This window comes from Schistocerca gregaria, chromosome 1 (genome assembly GCF_023897955.1).
Source record: "Schistocerca gregaria isolate iqSchGreg1 chromosome 1, iqSchGreg1.2, whole genome shotgun sequence".
Taxonomy (NCBI): Eukaryota; Metazoa; Arthropoda; class Insecta; order Orthoptera; family Acrididae; genus Schistocerca; species Schistocerca gregaria.
Window position 1 is genome coordinate 841,111,364 of NC_064920.1, and position 24,546 is coordinate 841,135,909.

The 24,546-nt window shown below is 42.7% G+C and overlaps 1 protein-coding gene and 1 pseudogene across 3 annotated transcripts in view; one reads left to right on the forward strand and one right to left on the reverse strand.

Annotated features, from left to right (window-relative positions):
* LOC126272386 (beta-glucuronidase-like) overlaps positions 1-24,546 on the reverse strand; it is a 196,859-nt gene that overhangs the window by 95,565 nt on the left and 76,748 nt on the right. For all 3 annotated transcript variants that reach the window (XM_049975224.1, XM_049975216.1, XM_049975208.1), the window contains exon 2: positions 21,247-21,444. In XM_049975224.1, the coding sequence (XP_049831181.1) occupies positions 21,247-21,438 (192 nt within the window). In that variant the 5' untranslated portion in view covers positions 21,439-21,444. The remainder of the gene's footprint in view (positions 1-21,246; positions 21,445-24,546) is intronic.
* Positions 1,928-2,046, forward strand: LOC126288014 (5S ribosomal RNA; annotated as a pseudogene).

Sequence of the window (24,546 nt, forward strand, 5' to 3'; positions counted from 1 at the left end):
ATTTAATTATATGTAGTATCATAGTGCATGTAAGTCCGCGGGACTTTGTGTCAGCAGTGATCTATTACACCTGCATCGTGCAACTGCCAGAGAATTGGTTGCTGACTGGCCAATATCCATGACGTCATAAGAAAAGCATAATAAAGTCCGTAACAATGTCGCCTGGGGCTCGGCCTGCCAGGAGCACTATTGACATTTAAGCTGTGCTCTTAGGTTCGTGCCAAGCCACACCCTCGAAAATTGAGAAATATTTAGAATACACCCAAATGTTTGTGACACCTCGCAGCAATTTCATCTTTCGTCTACTAATCAGACTGAAATTACAAAGTCGAACAAACCCATTCTTGAGACAGCGCGCTCTTGTATGTAAATATTATCGAATATTGCAGAACATACTTGTATTACGTTAATACGAAAGCCCTAAAATCCATTACGAATGCGAAGACGAAAATAAAAGATCATGTAACTACAGTCATTATTCCTCATCTTACGATTTCCTAACTACTTTTACCACTGATGTGTCGGTAGCTGATACTTATTTATAAAAACTCGTAACAAGAATGACGTGTTCGTCATAAATCTTCAGTGCATCATTGCCTTGAAACGACATACATAATAACACCAACCTATAATAGAAACACAATCAAATACGACTAAATCCTATCGAGGGTCCAAATGCTACCGAATTTCGTGGTCACACCGAGTTGCACTACGACTTTGTGAACGTTAGCCAATCAACAAATCTAATTCCTTGGCATCCTCAAGATGCAGTACTCGACTGCACATTTGCTCTGGACATCTGTGCTGTCGAGGCCTGTATCGTGCAGGACACTCTGAACTTGCTCACGTTATTGCACCCTTCGATAACGCTGAACTTTTGGAATCCAAGTGTAAGTTCATTCTATTTCATTTATTTTCTTGTAGACTTTAATTTTTCATTATACAGAAATCTGGCGATTTCGACTGTATTAATATGGGATGCTGTAATTGTGGAAGTGCATTTTTATTGCTATAGCTTACAGCACATCCTAACACACCATGAGAAATAGTTGCTTAGCATTACATCTACATCGGTACTCCCCAACCCATTGTATGGTGTGTGGCGGAGCACACCCCCCTACCACTACCAGTCATTTCCTTTCCTGTTCCGCTCGCAAATACAGCGAGAGAAAACCAACTGCCTATAGGCCTCCGTATGAGCCCTGATTTCTCGAGTCTTATGTTCGTGGTCTTAACGCGCAACGTATGTTGGCGGCAGTAGAATCGTTCAGCAGTCAGCTTCAAAAACCGGTTCTCTAAATTTTCTCAATAGTTTTCCTCAAAAATTTTCGTCGCCTTCGCTCCAGGGATTCCCATCATTTATTGTTTGTAGTACCTTGTGTCCACCTGTGAAGTTAGCCAAAATGGAAGTATTTTACCGCCTTTAAAGTTACGGAGACGGTAAAAAAAATGTTCACATGTGTGTGGATTCCTAAGGGACCAAACTGCTGAGGTCATCGGGCCCTAGGCTCACACACTGCTTAAACTAACTTATGCTAAGAACATGACACGCATCCATGGCCGAGGGAGGACTCGAACCTCCGGCGGGAGGGGCTGCACAATCCGTGACATTACGCCTCTAATCGCGCGGCCACTACGCGCGGCAAAACGGTAAACTGAAGCGTGGTTTGTAAATTCGTCGGACTTGTGATTGCACAAAAATTGTTAAGTCAGTGTTGCTTCGTTTAAAAAATTTAGCTTCGAGGTGGACGACAATTTAGTATTGGATGAAACAGGCCCACTGAGAACTCGTAAGAATTTCCTGTACGAAGCTGTCTTTACTTCAGTTTCACTTCGCAGTTTAGCTACGTCCCTATTCAGACTTCACAGTATTTCCCACAGCTTACTCAATCTTGCATCATCTTATTCCACATGCTAGATACGCAATGCCAACGGCCTTGCCGCCAGCGGTAACACCGGTTCCCGTCAGAACACCGAAGTTAAGCGCTGTCGGGCTCGGCTAGCACTTGTATGGGTGACCGTCCGGTCTACCGAGCGCTGTTGGCAAGCGGCAAACTGAGGAGCTACTTGATTGAGAAGTAGCGGCTCCGGTCTCGGAAACTGACGTACTGCCGGGAGAACAGTGTGCTGCCTGCAATCCCCTCCACATCCTCATTCGGTGGCACCTGTGGGCTGAGGACGACACGGGGGCCAGTTGTTCAAGTTGGGCCTTCATAGCCTGTCAGGGCGGAATATAATTATCCTTAGGTACGCAATAAAAAGAAAGAAAGTAACAAGTATGAAGGTTATATTTAGTGTCATAGGGCCGCATTAGAATCTTACTGTTGACACTGAAGAATTAGAATGCTGTCCTTAACGTTACATGAAGTTCATATCAACTAATGTACAGCATACCACAATACTAATTTACATTTAGTGGATCTAAAATATCCACTCAGGGTAATAAACCTTCTAATTTTTTTGCTTTTTTTCAGATAGTCTACATCTACATCTACATCCATACTCCGCAAGCCACCTGACGGTGTGTGGCGTAGGGTACCCTGAGTAGCTCTATCGGTTCTCCCTTCTATTTCAGTCTCGTATTGTTCGTGGAAAGAAGGATTGTCGGTATGCCTCTGCGTGGGCTGTAATCTCTCTGATTTTATCCTCATGGTCTCTTCGCGAGATATACGTAGGACGGAGCAATATACTGCTTGACTCTTCGGTGAAGGTTCTCGAAACTTTAACAAAAGCCCGTACCGAGCTACTGAGCGTCTCTTCTGCAGTCTTCCACTAGAGTTTATTTATCATCTCCGCAACGCTTTCGCGATTACTAAATGATCCTCTAACGTAGCGCGCTGCTCTCCGTTGGATCTTCTCTATCTCTACTATCAACCCTATCTGGTACGGATCCCACACTGCTGAGCAGTATTCAAGCAGTGGCCGAACAAGCGTACTGTAACCTACTTCCTTTATTTTCGGATTGCATTTCCTTAGGATTCTTCCAATGAATCTGTGTGGCATCTGCTTTATCGACGATCAACTTTATATGATCATTCCATTTTAAATCACTCCTAATGCGTACTCCCAGATAATTTATGGAATTAACTGCTTCCAGTTGCTGACCTGCTATTTTGTAGCTAAATGATAAGCGAACCATCTTTCTATGCATTCGCAGCACTACACTTGTCTAGATTGAGATTAAATTGCCATTCCCTGCACAATGCGTCAATTCGCTACAGATCCTCCTGCATTTCAGTACAATTTTCCATTGTTACAACCTCTCGATACACCACAGCATCATCTGCAAAAAGCCTAAGTGAACTTCCGATGTCATCCACCAGGTCATTTATGTATATTGTGAATAACAACGGTCCTATGACACTCCCCTGCGGCAGACCTGAAATCACTCTTACTCCATTGAGAATGACATGCTGCGTTCTGTTATCTAGTAACTCCTCAATCCAATCACACAATTGGTCTGATAGTCCATATGCTCTTACTTTGTTCATTAAACGACTGTGGGGAACTGTATCGAACGCCTTGCGAAAGTCAAGAAACACGGCATCTACCTGTGAACCCGTGTCTATGGCCCTCTGAGTCTCGTGGACGAATAGCGCGAGCTGGGTTTCACACGACCGTCTTTTTCGAAACCCATGCTGATTCCTACAGAGTAGATTTCTAGTCTCCAGAAAAGTCATTATACTCGAACATAATACGTGTTCCAAAATTCTACAACTGATCGACGTTAGAGATATAGGTCTATAGTTCTGCACATCTGTTCGACGTCCCTTCTTGAAATCGGGGATGACCTGTGCCCTTTTCCAATCCTTTGGAACGCTACGCTCTTCTGAGACCAACGGTACACCGCTGCAAGAAGGGGGGCAAGTTCCTTTGCGTACTCTGTGTAAAATCGAACTGGTATCCCATCAGGTCCAGCGGCCTTTCCTCTTTTGAGCGATTTTAATTCTCTATCCCTCTGTCGTCTATTTCGATATCTACCATTTTGTCATCTGTGCGACAATCTAGAGAAGGAACTACAGTGCAGTCTTCCTCTGTGAAACAGCTTTGGAATAAGACATTTAGTATTTCGGCCTTTAGTCTATCCTCTGTTTCAGTCCCATTTCGGCGGCAGAGTGTCTGGACATTTTGTTTTGATCCACCTACCGCTTTGACGGTAAGACCAGAATTTCTTAGGATTTTCTGCCAAGTCAGTACATAGAACTTTACTTTCAAATTCATTGAACGCCTCTCGCATAGCCCTCCTCACACTACATGTCGCTTCGCGTAATTTTTGTTTGTCTTCAAGGCTTTGGCTATGTTTATGTTTGCTGTGAAGTTCCCTTTGCTTCCGCAGCAGTTTTCTAACTCGGTCCACGAAGTCTTTAAACGGGACGTTCAAATATCCAAGGAAGGAGATACACCAATGCCAATTTCCTTAATTTATTATAGAATAAACACTGATGTATAGTTACACGTAGCCAGCGTCGAAATTCCTCCGATATAGTGAGTAAACAAATCTCTTTACAGTTGTGTAGTGTGGCTTTATAAATTTATTGTACACACATTGATAAAAATTGTGATGCTGCATCAACAATATCTGGTATAGTTTATTGTTTAGGAAGAGAAAGTCGTTTTGCGTCAATCTGTTTGTTCCTTTATTTTCTCACGCTGCCTTAGTTTACTGCTCTTTCGACTTTTTTTCTTTTTTGCTTTCTCTTAATCATTGAAGGCATAAGCGCCCATAGGCTATTTAAGCATAGCACGAGCCTAATTATGCTGTGTATTACAAGATAACCAGTGGAAAGAAGCTTCTATCGGAGCACAAAAAAGGGCGAATATACACCTGTTTAAAAGAGTTTGCCTGAAAAGTGGGACACTGGCCGTCTCATTCTACGTTCCACAGCATCTTTAGAAATTTTGGCACGAGAACAGCTCTTACTAACATGTACCTCATGTCTTATTCCCACAAGTTCCCCCGCCTGTAACTCACTCACACCCACTGATACATCACTAAAGTCACTCATATCCACCCACTCCCCTTGCCCATTCTCATCCACTCATTCAGCCCAACTCATTATCATTATTTCTTTGTGTCTCTCTGTCACTGGCTCCTGTCTCACAGCCACAGTCTCCTTCGTTCTGTCCTACTACCACTGTCTCCCCTCTCACGTTATTCTCTCCCTCGTGCCCTCCGTTACTGCTACTATCCCATTCATTCATTGCCACTGCTGCTGTCTCTTCTCGCTCTCACTTACTCTCTTTTCCTCGCTGTTAATGTCATAGACTCATCTCCCATTATCACTGGCTCTCACCCACTTCCACTTCCTCCTCCTGTTTATTCCGCAAAAAAATGGTTCAGAAGTCTCTAAGCTCTGTGGGACTTAAAATCTGAGGTCATCAGTCCCCTAGACTAACTAACCTAAGGACATCACACACATCCATGCCCGAGGCAGGATTCGAACCTGCGACTAGCAGCAGCGCGGTTCCGGACTCAAGCGCCTAGAACCACTCGGTCACAGCGGCCGGCCTTTATTCCTTTTCCACTGGCACTGTCTCCTTCACTCTTTTCCTAGTACTGTTCTGTCACTGTCAACTGTTCCGCTGTCACTGTATCCCTCTCTTTCTCTCGCACTGCGGTTGTCTCCTTCGTTCTTTCTACTCCACAACCACTGTCTGCTAGCTTCCATATTTATAATCATTCCGACTCCTTCCCACTGCCAATGTCTCTTTCTCTCTCAGTATAAAAAAGCGCGAATACATTCCTATGTCAAAATGTTTGTAAAAAATTTTAAAGGTCCTGAGAAAGGCAGACTGAGGCAGCTGATTTCCCACTTCCCAGTCAGAGTCTTTTAAACAAGGGCATATTCGCCTTTTTATGCTCAGATAGGAGCATTTTTTCGCTCGTTCCCATGTTTTCCTTGCCACCGCTGGGCATGTCATATGAAAAGAATTTTATGGGCCACTAAAATTTTGACAGGTTACGTATGTGAATTTGAAATAATTTTACGCGAAAAAAATTGTGCATATGCCCTAGTACTACAACACGGGGTTTCCAGAACTCTTATGATGATAACGGAGACTCTTTAAACGATATATATTCGTGCTACGTCACTTCATATACCACGTTTATGCCTCACACCGGATTTTAGGTACTTATTTTATGTGTACAAGCAAGGTAGCTTTAAACCTTTGTATCTCGGAAACAATAAAATATCCGTAAAAGTTTCACTTTTGTTGCAGATCGCTGTCCTGGTAATATAGCTCAAAAATGCCAGCCATTTGCTGTTCTTAGCTGTCTTGGCATCCCCGGTTCCGTCTTGGCACCACGAAAAATGGTAAGAAAACCCTTTTTTGGGGTTTTGAAGGAACCGTCCGTTAACTAACGGTGCCCCATAAGCCTTTCAAGGCCCACCGCAGACCAATCAAATGCAAATAGAACCAACCGATCTGTTCTGTTTGCCTAAGCAGGAGAAAGTGTGCAATATTCATACTTTGACCTTGTAGTGTAGGTTAGTAACACTAAGATGATCTTTGTGTTTGATGTACAAATGGTTCCTGATGCCTAGCCCAAGGGCTGTCCAAAACAGTTGACCCTATCTCTATAGCCCCGCGGGATTAGCCGAGCGGTCTTGGGCGCTGCAGTCATGGATTGTGCGGCTAGTCCCGGCGGAGGTTCGAGGCCTCCCTCGGGCATGGGTGGGTGTGTTTGTCCTTAGGATAATTAACTTTAGCAGTTAAGTCCCATAAGATTTCACACACACATTTTTTATCTCTATAGTATCAATAAAATCAGAGATATGAGCCGTGGAAGATGCGCGTATTTATGCACGTCGTCTTGGAACATAGACAGCGCATGCTATCTCATGTGTACCAAAAATGTGTAACGTTGTCTACTATATTAATCACCAGCAGGATTATTGTGGCATCAAGTTTCTCATCCAAAACATGAACCAGTCAGTGTCACAAACAGAGCAAGACGCGTACTATACCGCAGATACTGCGTCGTCACCATAAAAGGGGATGGCTACCGCAGTGGGAGAAATATCTGGAAACACTGCGAGAAATTCATGCTTGAACATGAATGGAGACGCTAGCCACGTCTGCAGATTGCGCTACTGTATTTAACCAGGAAGGGAACCTAAGAAATGTTGTCTACATATTGCAAGTGTCAGTCGCGGTCAGAACAATGTTCTGTGTAGCTTAGTGAATTATGACGGAGCTAAATAAATTCGAACGTGGGCAATTTTTTGGGCTCGTATGGAGTCTGCTTCCGTAGCCAAGGTAGCCTAAGTGTTTGGGGTTTCAAGAGGCACCGCATTGTAGATTTAAACCTCATACAAGGAAAGCTGCAAAGCATCATCCGCGAAGTCGCGACGTCGACGAAAGTGTGTGTTGAGTGATCGGACGGACCGTCATTGAAGACATTTGAGACGAAAAATAAAGAGGACAATTGCAAAAGTCACTACGGAACTGAATGTAGCACTCGCGAATCCTCAGCACAAAAACAACACGAAGGGAATTAAAGTTGAAGCAAATAAGCAATCGGTCGCAATTTTTAGTCTTTTTGACCAGTTTTCAACACTTCTATGAGTGCCTTCATCAGAAATTAAATATTTAAAGTGGCCTATAACGTAAGTGCAAATTTATGAGAAACAAATGTTTATATAAAAGTGTAAGTACTGACTAACAGTACAAGAAAGAGACAGTACTGGCACGTCACGTATAAAATAACTCAGCCAGAAAGGCTTTAGTCACAAAATTTTTAAAAAGAATACATGAAAGGCGAGCCACTGTGGGTTGCTCATACCTATAAAGCCACAGGTAGCAACAGAATTAGGTGCCCGTCTTAGCAAGTGCGGACAGCTGAACATTACACCAAGAGTGCCATCTAGTAGCCGTAAATATAAGTAGGCTACTTAACATTTAAAATATAGACAGCTGAATGTTAAAATGAACAGTATTTAGTACATGAACTCACAGGCAAAGTTTTATTTGACAACAGCAGACGTGGTAACTCTTTGCTTATGTAAAAGCACAGAAATACAGTTTGAAGACTGAAAACTGAAGGCGTTCGATACAATTCCGCACTGTCGCCTGATAAATAAAGTAAGAGCCTACGGAATGTCAGACCAACTGTGTGGCTGGATTGAAGAGTTCTTAGCAAACAGAACACAGCATGTTGTTCTCAATGGAGAGACGTCTACAGACGTTAAAGTAACCTCTGGCGTGCCACAGGGGAGTGTTATGGGACCATTGCTTTTCACAATATATATAAATGACCTAGTAGATAGTGTCGGAAGTTCCATGCGGCTTTTCGCAGATGATGCTGTAGAATATAGAGAAGTTGCAGCATTAGAAAATTGTAGCGAAATGCAGGAAGATCTGCAGCGGATAGGCACTTTGTGCAGGAAGTGGCAACTGACCCTTTAACATAGACAAATGTAATGTATTGCGAATACATGGAAGGAAGGATCCTTTATTGTATGATTATATGATAGCAGAACAAACACTGGTAGCAGTTACTTCTGTAAAATATCTGGGAGTATGCGTACGGAACGATTTGAAGTGGAATGATCATATAAAATTAATTGTTGGTAAGGCGGGTGCGAAGTTGAGATTCATTGGTAGAGTCCTTAGAAAATGTAGTCCATCACAAAGGAGGTGGCTTACAAAACACTCGTTCGACCTATACTTGAGTATTGCTCATCAGTGTGGGATCCGTACCAGATCGGGTAGGCAGAGGAGATATAGAAGATACAAAGAACAGCGGCGAGTTTCGTCACAGGGTTATTTGGTGAGCGTGGTTGCGTTACAGAGATGTTTAGGAAACTCAAGTGGCAGACACTGCAAGTAAGGCGCTCTGCATCGCGGTGTAGCTTGATGTCCAGATTTCGAGAGGGTGCATTTCTGGATGAGGTATCGAATATATTGCTTCCCCTTACTTATACCTCCCGAGGAGACCACGAATGTAAAATTAGAGAGATTCGAGCGCGCACGGAGGCTTTCTGGCACTCGTTCTTCCCGCGAACCATAGGCGACTGGTACAGGAAAGGGAGGTATGACAGTGATACGTAAAGTGCCCTCCGCCACACACCGCTGGGTGGCTTGCGGAGTACAAATTTAGATGTAGATGTAGAACAGTGCAAAAGGAAGCAGTACGTACGCGTCATGTATAAAATAAATATTAAGCAAAAAACTTAAGTCACAATTTTAAAGTAGAATGCATGGAAAGCAAGCCCCTACGGGCTGCTCGCAATTGCCGAGCTACAGGTAGCACCAGACCGAGGCGCCTGCGTGAACAACTGCGGGCAGGTGAACATTACACCGGGAGAGCCGTGGCAAACCCGGTCGCCTCAGTCTGATGCTATCTGTAGCTCGACAATTGTCTCTTTCTTGTACTGACTAACAGTACACTTTTATATTTAAAAAAAATCTCGTAAATTTGTACTTGTATTATAGGCCACTTTAAATATTTAATTTCTGATGAAGGCACTCACAGAAGTGGTCAAAAAGAGTAAAAGTTGTGACCGAGGGCTTATTTTGTTCAACTTTAATTTATAAACGGTCACCGAACCAAGTAGGCATGTTTAAAACACGAAGGGAGCTCAATAAGCATGGAAGTGCAGGGCGATCTGAATTGCTATCTGCAATCTTCTTCGGATCGAGCCAGATTGTAGACGCTAATTTCACAGGTTGACGGACATATAAGAAATTGTCCAGTTGCATGAGTAGAAGTTGTATCGAAAGCTCATTATTTGCAATAGTATAACTAACGATGCTCTCCAAGGTTATTCACTGCCTTTTCATATCTTGAACCGTAGCGGTCGCTCGGTTCCAGACTGTAGCGTCTAGAACCGCACATTTTTGTGACAATGTTCATATTTGGTTTTGTTAATGTATAGGTACTCCGATGTATCGATATATTACAGTGATATGGTTCTTGTGTGTATTCATTTCTGTGAAACTGTCATAATCTTTGACTTACTTGTAATCGTTTTGGCGTGAATGCGCACAGAGCAGTCTTTGTTTTACTTTGCAGAAGTTATGTTGTTATTTCGCTTTGTAAAAGAAGAGGCAAGTCTTGTATTTGGTTAAAGTGGAAGTTAAATATCTGAAGAGTGATACAAAACGGTTTTCTCGATGATGTGAAAATTAAAAAGAAGTATGCACCAAGTCATAAATTATTTCTATCATGCCATTGTTCCAATCTGGGATTGTTTCATCATTAAGAATTTCCTGAAAAACGTATTTGTTAGATCTTCAAATATTGCTAAAATACAGATCCGGACCTTCTAGCAGCCAAAATGGAATCACCCTAGAATCAACAAGATGAGCCATAACGACTTCGACGAAATCTACGTGGGAATCCATTCAAGATAAGTGACAAATTAATGACTTCTTTACAGTGACCTCATTATTTCGATTCTGACGATACCATCCACAGTCAATAAGTTGTTGCCCGAAAAGCGAACATATGCTGCGTGAGCAACATTATTAATCTGATTTCTAATCGACTTTGCAAGTGGTGGTATTGTTAGACGGCGCACAGGATAACTGAAATACGCCGTCACCCCGTCATGTTAGAATCATACGCCCCGTCATGATAGAATCACATGCGCTGTCATGTAGCAAGTGGCACGTCATCCCGCAACTCTGGCGAGGAATTTATAATAATGTCATTTAATGGCCTAGACAGGAGACATGGCTCAATTAAACAGTCACCAATAACATCTGCTCAGACATTCACGCAGAACCACAACTGATGAGCGCTAATAAATATGTTATGTAGATTACCCTCATTCAAAACGTGCGAATTGTGGATGTTGAAAATCCCATCACGCCTGAACGTTGTTTCATCTGTGAACACCACAGAGGACAGAAATGTAGGATGTACTTGTTTTAATGATGTCCACCCCAAATCCTGTATCATCTCAGAGACCCTCTCTCCCCTATTTTGCGATAATACAAAATGTGCTGCCCGTCTTTGAACTATCTGGTAAGGATCCTACACCGCGCAGCAGTATTCTAAAAGAGGACGGACAAACGTAGTGTAGACAGTCTCCTTAGTAGATCTCTTATATTTTCTAAGTGTCCTACCAATAAAATGCAGTCTTTGGTTAGCCTTCCCCACAACATTTTCTATGTGTTCCTTCCAGTTTAAGTTGTTCGTAATTGTAATTCCTAGGTGTTTAGCTGAATTTACGGCCTTTAGATTTGACTGATTTATCGTGTAATCGAAGTTTAACGGATTCCTTTTAGCACTCATGTGGATGACCTCACACTTTTCTTTCCCTGTAATCTCCCAGAGTTGGTCGGTTTAAATAATTTTCACCCTCTGTAAAGTCCACCTTCTTCACACAGTTATGACACTATATGGGTGCTTTATTATTCGTACCAAGCATCGACGAGATTAGATATAACAGACGCTCCACTTACGTGTCGTAATCCTCAGAGTAGTACGTAATGCCTGTGACGGGCCCAGACTGTCTACCTCAGTCATTTTAAAACGTACATACCAACAGCACAACAGGGTATTTACAGCGTAATGGACTCTGTCAGGCTGGCAGAAATCGGACACAAGGCTTTTAAGACATCTTAGGTGTGACTGGTTTGTTGGGAATTAGGCTGCGGTATTTCTGAGGCATATTTTGTACTCGATGTTGCGTCATCTACAACGGGAGACATACTCATAGGCATTGGGGAGGTAGGTAATTTATTCTTCAACGTAAACCGTTTTAAGAAGTGAATCAACGTACGTTGTACTTCATCAGTTAGCCTATACTGCCGAATAAACAGACTTTTTATCGGCATTTTGTGAGTTCTGTGAGCGAATAGCTTTGGTGCACAGGCTCACGGAATCTGAAAAATAAATAAATAAGATGGTAGCCCCGAATTATATCAGGACCAACAAAATGAGCAGATGTGTCCATTTTGTGCGGCTCAGAGATGACAGCGCTGAACATATCAACATCTGCGGTTCAGAGCGCAGAACTGGCAATACATAATGGAAGACTAGAACTATGACTGGACCAGTTTCATATAATTTCTTTCATCAACGGTAATACTTCTGCACTGGTAAATAACGCTCGCTATAGTATATCACCAAAGAAAGTACAATATACGTAAACTACAAGCGTCACCGCTGTACTATATTTTGACAACTGTTACAGAAATTTTATATAACACAGCCCAATGGACAACTGTGGCTCATTCACTAGTGTTAACTGAAAGTGCGTTCTGATAAGTGCTAATGCATTAGTAATACTTCTATATGTTTGAATACCGTGAAATGTGTGAGCAATTTTGACTGATGCGAGAATGATTCTGTTTCATCTTGAGGTTGAAGGTCGCCCTTGCTTACCAATAAATTTGTTTTCGGATAGGTTCCGCCTTGAGCAAACACAATTTTTTCTCCTAATTCATTTCAGAACTGATGTCACTGGCTAAGACACATAAGAGATTCTGAGCTCGGGTGTAGGGACAAGTGGGTAGAGGGGTGGGGGGTGGGGGGGAAGGGGGGGGGGAGCGGATAAAGACTCCCTAATTGTGGGTTGAATGACAAAATAGTTTTGATATTTAACGACATCTACGTCTACATAGACACCCTGCAAATCACATTTAAGTGCCTGGCAGGGGGTTCATCGACCCTCCTTCACAATAATTCTCTATTATTCCAGTCTTGTACAACGCGTGGAAAAAAAACGAACACCTGTATCTCTCCGTGCGAGCTCTGATTTCCCTTATTTTATTATGATGATCGTATATCCCACTGCAGGTCGGCGTCAAGAAATTATTCCCGCATTTGGAGGAGATAGTTGGTGATCGAAATTTGGTGGGAGGATTCCGCCGCAACGAAAAACGCATTTATTTTAATGATGTCCACTCAAATCCTGTATCATTTATGCGATACTCTCTCCCATATTTCGCGATAATACAAAACGTGCTGCCTTTCTCTGAACTTTTTCTATGTAGTACGTCAGTCCTATCTAGTAAGGATCCCACACCGCGCAGCAGTTTCTATAAGAGGACGGACAAGCGTAGTGTAGGCAGTCTCCTTAGTAGGACTGTTACATTTTCTAAGTGTCCTGCCAATAAAACACAGCCTTTGGTTAGCCTTCCCCACAACATTTACTATGTGTTCCTTCCAGTTTAAGTTGTTCGTAATTGTAATTCCTAGGTTTTTAGTTGAATTTACGGCCTTTAGATGTGACTGATATATCGTGTATGAGCTCACACTTTTCGTTATTTAACGTCAACTGACAATTTTTGCACCATTCAGATATCTTTACTAAATCATTTTGCAATTTGTTTTGATCGTCTGTTGACATTACTAGTCGATAAACAACAGCATCTTCTGCAAACAACCTAAGATGGCTGCTCAGATTGTCTCCGAAATGCTTTATATAGATAACGAACAGCAAAGGGCCTGTGACACTACCTTGGGGAACGCTAGAAATCTCTTCTGTTTTTCTCGACGGCTTTCTGACAGTTACTAGGAAATGTGACCTCTCTGACAGGAAATCACGAATCCAGTCACACAACTGAAACGATATTCCATAAGCACGTAATTTCACTACAAGATACTTGTATCGTACAGTGTCAAAAGCCTTCTGGAAATCTAGAAATACGGAATCTATTTGAAATCCCTTGTCAATAGCCCTCAAAACTTCGTGTGAGTAAAGAGCTAGTTGTGTTTCACAAGGGCGATGTTTTCTAAATCCGTGTTGACTGTGTGTCAATAGACCGTTCTCTTTGAGGTAATGGAAAACTTGTGGTATGGTCTTATGGGACCACAGTGTTGACGTCATCGGTCCCTAAGCCTACACACTGCTTACTCTAACTTATACTAACTTACGCTATGGACAACACACACCCCTGCCAGAGGGAGGACTAGAACCTCCGACGGGGTGAGCCGCACGGACCGTGACAAAGTGCCCCAGACCGCTCGGCTACCCCGCGCGGCTCTCTTCGAGGTAATGCATAATGTTCGAATACAATTTATGTTCCAAAATCCTGCTGCATATCAACGTTAATGATATGGGCCTGTAATTTAGAGGGTTACTCCTACTATCTTTCTTTAATACTTGTGTGGCCTGTGCAGATGGCTCTTGGTTCACTTGCTACTAGTAAATATCCATTATTACATCTTGTAGCTTTCTTCAAAGTAATACTGAACTTTTCTGCCTGTCTTTTTGATAGAGCAGTATGCGAGTTAGATTTGCGCAGATTTTTTTTTGTTTGGTTGAGAGGCAGCTGCCGCCCCCAGTCCCCGCTATGTATACCATACAGGGTGAGTCAGGAGGAAAGGCATATGCTGTAACGGGTGATAGTATTGTTTGAAAATCACGGGTGTCAGTCCCAGGTAGTTCTTCACCAGCACTCGCATCGAGATACAACCATACCGACGTGCTGTTGTCTCTACTGACCATTTTAATGCGCACTTGACTTGCGCACGGTTGGGGTAACGAATCCTGCAAGTATGTATGTTATTTATATCACAGTGCTACAGTGGTTGCACCAGCGTTCTTCAGCGTTGTTATGTTTACAGCCAAAACAGTACGGTTCAGTGTAGTGAAAATTAACCAGGTCTTCACACGTGCGGAGTATAGTTACGTGATTTTTGTCTATGGGTTTTGCAGTGGGAATTTCAGAGCTGCTGTATTCGAATACGAACGACGATTTCCTAACAAAAAAAATGGCTCTGAGCACTATGGGACTCAACTGCTGTGGTCATCAGTCCCCTAGACCTTAGAACTACTTAAACCTAACTAACCTAAGGACATCACATACATCCAAGCCCGAGGCAGGATTCGAACCTGCGACCGTAGCAGTCGCACGGATTTCCTAACAGCTGACTTCCGGATAGAAGAGTATTTAGTAGGATGTTTGACAGATTGCGTGATCGTTGTATGTGAACGTCCCGTTCAGCAAGATCTTAGTGAAGTTGAGGACACACTTGAAATGGTATAACGCAGGCCAGGTATTTTACAGACACTAGTGCTGCGCACAGTACATGAGCAGGGTCTGCATCCGTATCCTCGGTAGAGAGTGTGACATCTGCATGTCGGTGGTTGTGCCAAACAAACGGAATTATGCAATGGATCACTGTCAATGAACGCTGTATTCCACATATTCTGTTGACAGATGAGTCAACATTTATCGGCGACGGTGTCAACAAGACGCGCAGCTCTCACGTGTGGACAAAGGAAAATCTGCACGCCACTGTGAGAAACAAATTTTCACCAACGTTTCTCAGTGAACGTGTGGTGCGGTAATATTGACGGCCAACTCATCGCTCCAGTTGTTTTATATAACCGTCTTAATGGAGAACGGTGTCTTGATATTCTTCAAAATGCGTTACGAGAATACTTTTCGGATATTCCTTTTGGGACACGACGTCGTATGTAACTGCAGCACGACGGAGCTCCCGCGCATTCCGTACGGCCAGTGACACGGTTCCTAACTGAAAGGTGTCCTGGTCGTTAAATCGGCCGCCGTAGAGTAATTTCTTGGCCACCGAGGTCACCCAATACGTTACTAGTTCTGAGGTTGGCTTAAGAGAGAAGTCTACAAGACCAGTGTGGACACAGAGGAGGAACTTCTCGCTCGTATCTTACGTGCATGTGCTCAAGAATAGGACTGTTCGAATGAGATCTTATCAGCAAGACAGCAGCTGTGAACAATAGCTGCAAGATGTTCTGCAGTTGACAGTGGGCTTTTGAACATCTTTTGTGAGGAAACGTCAGACCATAATATTTCATTTACTATCACATGCAATTGACTTGCCCCAATTGTTTTCATTAGGTTTCTCAGAAACCGATGAAACGGAATATGGCATTGTTGGCCAGGAGGCCCCATTCGGAGGAGTTCGGCCGTCGTATTGCAAGTCCTTTTTACGTGACGACACGTCGACGACTTGAGAGTAAATGACCAACATCTACATCTACATTTACACTCCACAAGCCACCCAACGGTGGCGTGTGGTTCGCGGGAAGAACGACTGTCTGAAAGCCTCCGTGCGCGCTCGAATATCTCTAATTTCACATTCGTGATTTCCCTGGGAGTTATAAGTAGGAGGAAGCAATATACTCGATGCCTCATCCAGAAACGCAGCCTCTCGAAACCTGGGCAGCAAGATACACCGCGATGCAGAGCGCCTCTCTTGCAGAGTCTGCCACTTGAGTTTGCTAAACATCCCCGTAACGCTATCACGGTTACCAAATAACCCTGTGACGAAACGCGCCGCTCTTGGATCTTCTCTATCTCCTCCGTCAACCCGATCTGGTGCGGATCCCACACTGATGAACAATACTCGAGTATAGGTCGAACGAGTGTTTTGTAAGCCACCTGCTTTGTTGATGGACTACATTTTCTAAGGACTCTCCCAATGAATCTCAACCTGGTACCCGTCTTACCAATAATTAATTTTATATGATCATTCCACTTCAAATCGTTCCGCACGCATACTTCCAGATATTTTACAGAAATAACTGCTTCCATTGTTTGTTCCGCTATCATATAACCATACAATAAAGGATCCTTCTTTCCATGTATTCGCAATACATTAAATTTGTCTATGTTAAGGGTCAGTTGCCACTTCCTGCACCAAGTGCCTATCCGCTGCAGATCTTCCTGCATTTCGCTACAATTTTCTGTTGCTGCAACTTCTCTGTATACTACTGCGTCATCTGCGAAAAGCCGCGTGGAACTTCCGACACTATCTACTAGGTCATTTATATATATTGTGAAAAGCTGTTAGAAGGTGGGCAAGTTCTTTCGCGTACTCTGTGTAGAATCGAATTGGTATCCCGTCAGGTCCAGTGGACTGTCCTCTGTTGAGTGATTCCAGTTGCTTTTCTATTCCTTGGACACTTATTTCGATGTCAGCCATTTTTTCGTTTGTGCGAGGATTTAGAGAAGGAACTGCAGAGCGGTCTTCCTCTGTGACACAGCTTTGGAAAAAGGTGTTTAGTATTCAGCTTTACGTGTGTCATCCACTGTTTCAATGCCATCATCATCCCGGAGTGTCTGGATATGCTGTTTCGAGCCACTTACTGATTTAACGTAAGACCAGAACTTCCTAGGATTTTCTGTCAAGTCGGTACATAGAATTTTACTTTCGAATTCACTGAACGCTTCACGCATGGCCCTCCTTACGCTAACTTTGACATCGTTTAGCTTCTGTTTGTCTGAGAGGTTTTGGCTGTGTTTGAACTTGGAGTGAAGCTCTCTTTGCTTTCGCAGTAGTTTCCTAACTTTGTTGTTGAACCACGGTGGGTTTTTCTCGTCCCTCACAGTTTTACTCGGCACGTACCTGTCTAAAACGCAATTTACGATTGCCTTAAACTTTCTCCATAAACACTCAACACTGCCAGTGTCGGAACAAAAATTTTCGTTTTGATCTGTTAGGTAGTCTGAAATCTGCCTTCTATTACTCTTGCTAAATAGATAAACCTTCCTCCCTTTTTTTAATATTCCTATTAAATTACATATTCAGGGATGCTGCAACGGCCTTATGATCAATGATTCCCTGTTCTGCACCTACAGAGTCGAAAAGTTCGGATCTGTTTGTTATCAGTAGGTCCAAGATCTAATCTCCACGAATCGGTTCTCTGTTTAATTAACTAAACTCAGGGCCCATCCTTTGGATATCTACTGTATGATCATAATAAGTTTAGTACTCAGCTGCTCTAATATTAATAATACCCGTATTAATCTGGCTACCATTTGGCTTCCATTGGGATTTACACGTGATTCTACGCTGTTGTTACCACACAAACACACTAATTGACAAAACAATTCACGGTAGGCCGACATGGTACACGTACCACGGAACGTACCATACAGGGCAGTGCTTGCAGCACGCTAGCTCGCGTGTTAGTGCAGTCCCGTGACATGCGACACACACGAAAATGCGACAGATACATCAACGAGCACCAGCTGCGCGGCCCCCCTCTACAGAGTCAGCACAAAGTACAAAGAGGCGCCGAGGATATGAGACGCCAAAGAGAAGATACTGGCAAGTACGAAAGCTCAAACTCTGCCCTTCGATGTCCCCCATTAAGGATCAGGGGGCCAACGTGAAGTGCACGTAAGCATCACCGTCCCCGTGCAACCAGCAGAAGACATCGCCAGCACTGCGGTTTTTTTAACCTCCACAACACGCTCTTAGCGCCCAGTGGCACAGATAGCAATGTGCTTACAATCTGTTCACATGAATTCCGCAACTTTCACCAGGTCGGTTCAGGAACTCCGCAACTTGCCTAAAATTGATCTTATTGCTACTACCCGAACTCGGTAACTAGCAGCAGACTTCTGATTATGCCATGGCCACTCCCCGAAATGTTATTAAGTCATATTATTGGAACAGAGAAATGTGCTAAAGATTAACATCACATTTTTATTACACATTTTCGGAAAGGCAAACAATTATCTAAAATGCCCAACTGACAGAGAAATGACGATAAAGTGTTCGCGGGAAAGAAGTTATAGTAATGAGCACTCATTGAAAGTACTTTTATGCAGGTGATAAACTAATGATAATATTTACACTTTGTACGAAACACATTTAAAAATACAATCTATCCATTTCACCATTTTGCCGTTGTACAATTTTGATCTGGATGAATCGTTCTTTTTATTTGGTTTTCTTGTAGTTTTTGGTACGGAGCCAGAGCCGATATTATTTAACCAACTACAAGAGTCTGTAATCATCTCGAGTTATTGACAAAAGTGTAACATTTAGAGTGATCCGACTCAAAGAGTTAAAACGACACTGAAACCTGTCGCACGTATTTGTCGTTTTCCCAAGCGCAGAGGACTCCTCTGCCAAATAAAAGGATGTAAAAACGCATTTTCCTCATCAGTACAATTGTCTACGAGAGTGAACTGTGCCGATTACGAATATTCTGGCATGATATCATAGATTATAAAAGTGCATGAATGAAACTGTTTCCCTTTTTGACACTTGGTGCCCTTTATTTTTTATTGCGTTTGTTACCGATTTCTTGCCTATCTGTTGTAATAAAAATGGATCATGAATTTATTTCCCATGTATGTAGACAAAAAAATGATCATTTCTTAGCGTAAAAATTTTGACGTAAGTCATCTTGTTCGATCATCCCCAACCGTATTCACCAGTAGATTTCGGTTTCCTATAATGTCTGATTGTAAATTTTTTAAAAAGTTTCTGGCTCCTTTCATTACCCATGACGTTTACATTATTCTCCATCTTCATTGTCACTACCCTACATGTCTAACAACACTTTGAAGATACTAACTTTCTGGGCACAAGGGACAGCACTACTATGCTCGTCTTTTCCGCGAACAGCAAGCTACCTGGCCAAAGGTGACGTTGCCGGCAGCATCTATTTGGCTAAATACCCTGTTTCCTACCCGAAGACCAAGCTGCAGAATGCGGGTAGGGAGATTAGAGGACCAGCCCTTGACTTTTTCTGAGTCGCGGAGTTCATGTCTGCCTCAAATACCCAGAAGAGGTTTAAAAACGATGAAAAAAATTCAAGAACACAACAGACACCGGAATAACGACAGAATTTGGATCAGACACAAATATAGAAAATCCATAGACGCTATAGCACACAGAAGTCCTGTGACAGTTACCAAATGATGACCTGTAGAACGGATAGAAGTTAATGGTGCCTGATACGATCAGAAAAAAAGGTATTTGTTCTAAAACTTGATGTCTGATGACTGAAGACAAGTTCGCGCGAAAATGTAAATCTAAATCCGTTTGAACCAGCGATGAAAAGAACCGTAGCAACAGCTGGATACACTAAGTCAATTAAGGCTTCCTCAATTAACAGTTGTGTCGAACACCTGTGAACAGCATTAACATTCATCAACAAGGCTGCAGTCTGTTGCTTCAAAGCTAAACTCTGGCCACCTCAGAACTGACTTTGTTGAGTGCTGAAGAGCGCCTCGGGTAGGAAATACACTACTGGCCATTATAATTGGTACACCAAGAAGAAATACATATGATGAACGGGTATTCATTGGACAAACATATTATACTAGAACTGACATGTAATTACATTTTCACTCAATTTGGGTTCATAGATCCTCATAAATCAGTATCCAGAACAACCACCTCTGTCCGTAATAACGGCCTTGATACGCCTGGGCATTGAGTCAAACAGAGCTTTGATGGCGTGTACAGGTACAGCTGCCCATGCAGCTTCAACACGATACCACTGTTCATCAAGAGTAGTGACTGGCGTATTGTGACGAGCTAGTTGCTCGACCACCATTGACCAGACGTTTTCAATTGGTGAGAGATCTGGAGAATGTGCTGGCCAGGGCAGCAGTCGAACATTTTCTGTATCCAGAAAGGCCTGTACAGGACCTGCAACATGCAGTAGTGCATTATGCTGCTGAAATGTAGGGTTTCGCAGGTATAGAATGAATGATAGAGCCACGGGCCGTAACACATCTGAAATGTAACGTCCACTGTTCAAAGTGCCGTCAATGCGAACAAGAGGTAACAGAGACGTGTAATCAATGGCACCCCATACACGCTTCCAATGTGCGTTCACCGTGATGTCGCCAAACACGGATGCGACCATCATGATGCTGTAAACAGAAGCTGGATTCATCCGAAAAAATGACGGTTTGCTATCCGTGCACCCAGGTTCGTCGTTGAGTACACCATCGCAGGCGCTCCTCTCTGTGATGCAGCATCAAGAGTAACTGCAGCCATGGTCTCTGAGAGAGTCATTGGATCTCGACCAAAGCGAGCAGCAATGTCGCTATACGATAAACTGGAATCGTGACAGGCTACAATCCGACCTTTATCAAAGTCGGAAACGTGATGGCATGCATTTCTCCTCCTTACACGAAGCATCACAACAACGATTCACCGGGCAACGCCGGTCAACTACTGTTTGTGTGTGAGAAATCGGTTGGAAACTTTCCTCATGTCAGCACGTTGTAGGGGTCGCCACCGGTGCCACCTTTGTGTGAATGCTCTGAAAAGCTAAACATTAGCATATCACAGCATCTTCTTCCCGTCGATTAAATTTCGCGTCTGTAGCACGCTATCTCCGTGGTGTAGCAATTTTAATGGCCAGTAGTGTAGTTATATGGTGTTCTGTGCACGAAGAAAGATGGAAAAGCTAACTGCTGGTATAGACGTCAGTCCAAAGTGCCATTAATCGCTACACAGGAACCAGAGAGCACGAGGTCTGGTTAGTATTCCCAATTTCTAAATGCTGACGAAGTTTTGACTGAGAGTCGGTATAGACTTACCTTGGCGAGGTCATCGTTGAACCACGCTTCAGTATAGCCTACTTCGTCCGTGTCCAGCTTGAAGTTCCAGAGGCCGTCTAGAGGCCTCACCTCCCTGGACTCGGATTCCCTGGGATACAGCACGCCACTTTTCGCGACTGGCGCCACTGCAGCTGTAGTCAGCAACAGACAGAACCTCCACATCCCGGACATGGCGGCCTGTGAATAAGATGGTCAGAAACAAAAATTAACGTTTCTTCAGTATTTGGGACATGAAGCACATTTAGATCAAAGGAAGTCAGAAGTTAGATACCCTGAAATGAAAGAAAAGTGATGCGTCATCAAAGTTTCCTTTTTTTTAGAGCTCCGTACCTCAATCGGTGAGAGCGGTAGCCTCATAGGGTCACTTCGTTATCCGTCTGTCTGTCTGTCTGACCAACTGTTCAAGTCTTTATTTCAATTTATTTCAATTTCACAACTCATACACATTTCTTTAGGATTGTTACCAAAAGTAATCTGTGAAAAATTTGTCACACTTTACAATTGTCTTTGTTTTTAATTCTGTTTTCTTTAAAGGATTTCGATTCTGTATAATATTGACCTGCACTCACAGCTACATTTCTGTTCATGTATTGTTGTAAAGATGTTATGTTGTAATGATGTAATGTTAATAAATAAATAAATAAATTACAAAAAAAGTGCGACCTTCCGCCACATAATTTTTGAACGTCGGGATGGCGTTCGCACTAACCTGACGAATTTAAAAATAATAATAATAAAGAAAATCCCATTTTCTCAGGAAGGGGAAGACTTACCAAGTTGAAATTTATGTCATACATTAGGGTCTAGGTATAACAAACGTTAGCTTCAAAGTCAGTGCCATCAACATTTATGACACACTCGTTGATACTTGCAAACTCATTCATTAAAACCTATAGGATCCTTCCAGTTGATCTAGAATCATGAAATTTGGCAGGAAGCAATGTTTCGCAGTACAGCCAAAGAAAAAAAATCCCAAAATTGTTAATTTGCAAGTATATCACATTAAAAAATATTTCGTTAGTCATATGTCACCCGACTTCAAACTTGAAATTAAAACATTCTCGAAAGTCTTGGAATACCTGGGAGCAACACCTTGCCACTATCAATGTCGATAACAGGCAAAAATCGTCGAGATCCTCGATTTCCGGATAGGACGAACTGTGTATATACGTAATTAAATGTGTACGGAACCTTCAGTGCATGGGTGCTGCTTACACCTCGACAATTTTTGTTTTCGGTATGACAGAAAAATATTTTAATCACACACAAAAAAAATCGAGTAGTCTAACGGATTCTTACATCACTTCTACAATTCTGCTGTTATATGAGAGCTGTAAGTATCCGACCCTTTTTTATCACTGACACCAACAACGCTATGGGGCGGTGTACACTCTATGTTTGTAGGCATACGTAGTGTGCATGTCTCATTTTTTTCAAGACAGCAGAAACAACCAGCCTCTGCTAGCTGTTGGCAAGTGAATAATTGTAAGTGGTAATCGTCGGATTTTGTTTTGTGGGCAACTGACAAAGTGGAACAACATTGTTGCATCAAATTTTGTTTTAAGATTGGCGATTCTCAAGTTGAAACATACCACAAAATTCGACAAGTGAGTGGGAACGAAGGAATGAGTACCACTCAGATAAAGAAGTGGTACAACTTCTTCAAAGATGGCCGCTCATCAGTGAAGAATGAAGCACGTTCACATAGGCCCTGGACATCCAGAAATGAGGTTGTTACGGATCGCATAAAGACCCTGGTAATATAGGGTAGACGAATCATGGTCAGATAACTTGCAGACGAGGTTAAAATTAGTATTACAACCATTCATTCCATTTTAGCGGAACATTTGAACCTAAGAAGGATCTCAGCAAAATTTGAGTCACAGTTGCTGACATCTGGGCAGAAGCAACTTCTTTCGGAGATCGCACAGGTCTTATTGGATACTGTGAACAGTAATGCCACGTTCCTTGACACAGTGATCACTGGTCATGAGTCCTAGGTTATTGTGGTTACGACCCAGATACAAAGTTCTAGTCATCCCAATGGAAGCATCCATCATCCTCGAGACCCAAAAGAGCGACGTAGGCCTGCAGCATCGCGAAACTCATGCTGACCATGTTTTTTACTACAATGGCTTGGCCCATCATGAGTAAGTTCCAGAAGGTACTAGTGTTAATATGGAGTACTACCAACAAATTCTGCGTCACCTTCGTAAAGTAATGAAACGCAAACGGCCGGACTTGTGGGCAGCGAGCAGTTAGCACCTTTACCACGCTAACGTAACTGCTCATCGTTCTCAATTAATTCAGACCTTTTTGGCCAAACACAACACGACTGTGGTCTGTCAGCTTCCCTATTCGTCCGACCTAGTACCGAGTGACCCTGAACTGAAAAAGTCTCTGAAAGAAGCAGATTTCAGGACAGGAAAGACGTTATGCAGAATTCGACGGAGTAGTTGCGCACCATACCGAACGATGTTTTCAGAGATGTTTTCAGCAGCGACAGCAGCATTGGGAGAGATGCGTAGCAGCTGTAGGGGGCTACTTTGAAGGTGACTGGTGCCAAACAATTCTATCTGAATAAAGACAAATTTCATAAGTAAAAGTCGGATACTTTTCGAACAGCCCTTCTACGTGTGGACCGTGGGTGATTCTCAAATTCACGTAAGAGTGAATTAATTCTTGAATTGCCTCGAAAAACGTTTGTGTACCATGCCCTAGACTCATCAAAAACTTGCAGAGATGCTTTGTGAACATAGATGGAGCTTGACAAGCGATAATTTGACTGGCTCTCAAGTGATTTAATATAATAATAATTCATTTTCCTCATTTTGAGATTAAGAGCAATGAAAATCAGGTAGCGTCCCTGTATTTTGACATTGTGGAATATTCTCACTTGCTATTCCATTATTTATTGTTTACTGCCCGCTTGTTAGGATGTGAGGCCGGCGGCGAAGGAAACCAATGAGGACATTGAGACAAAGTTAGAAGACACGAGGAAAGTAAACCTCTCCTTCTGTCTGGTCAGGGAAGAAGAAAACTCGCTACACCTTTTCAATGTAGCCCTCCACATGCAGCAATTTGGGAAGAACCACTTGCGCTGTTAGCGGGTCCCAAAAAGTAATCTGTTACGGGACGAACATTCCGTATCTCATCCTAATTAGTTAAGTAGTTCGGCAGTGGGGTAAAAAGCCCTAAGACGAAACCGTTCCTAATTACAATAAAAAAGGTTTGAGCCTCACTTAATCATAGTGCAATGATGAAGAGAAAATATTCGAG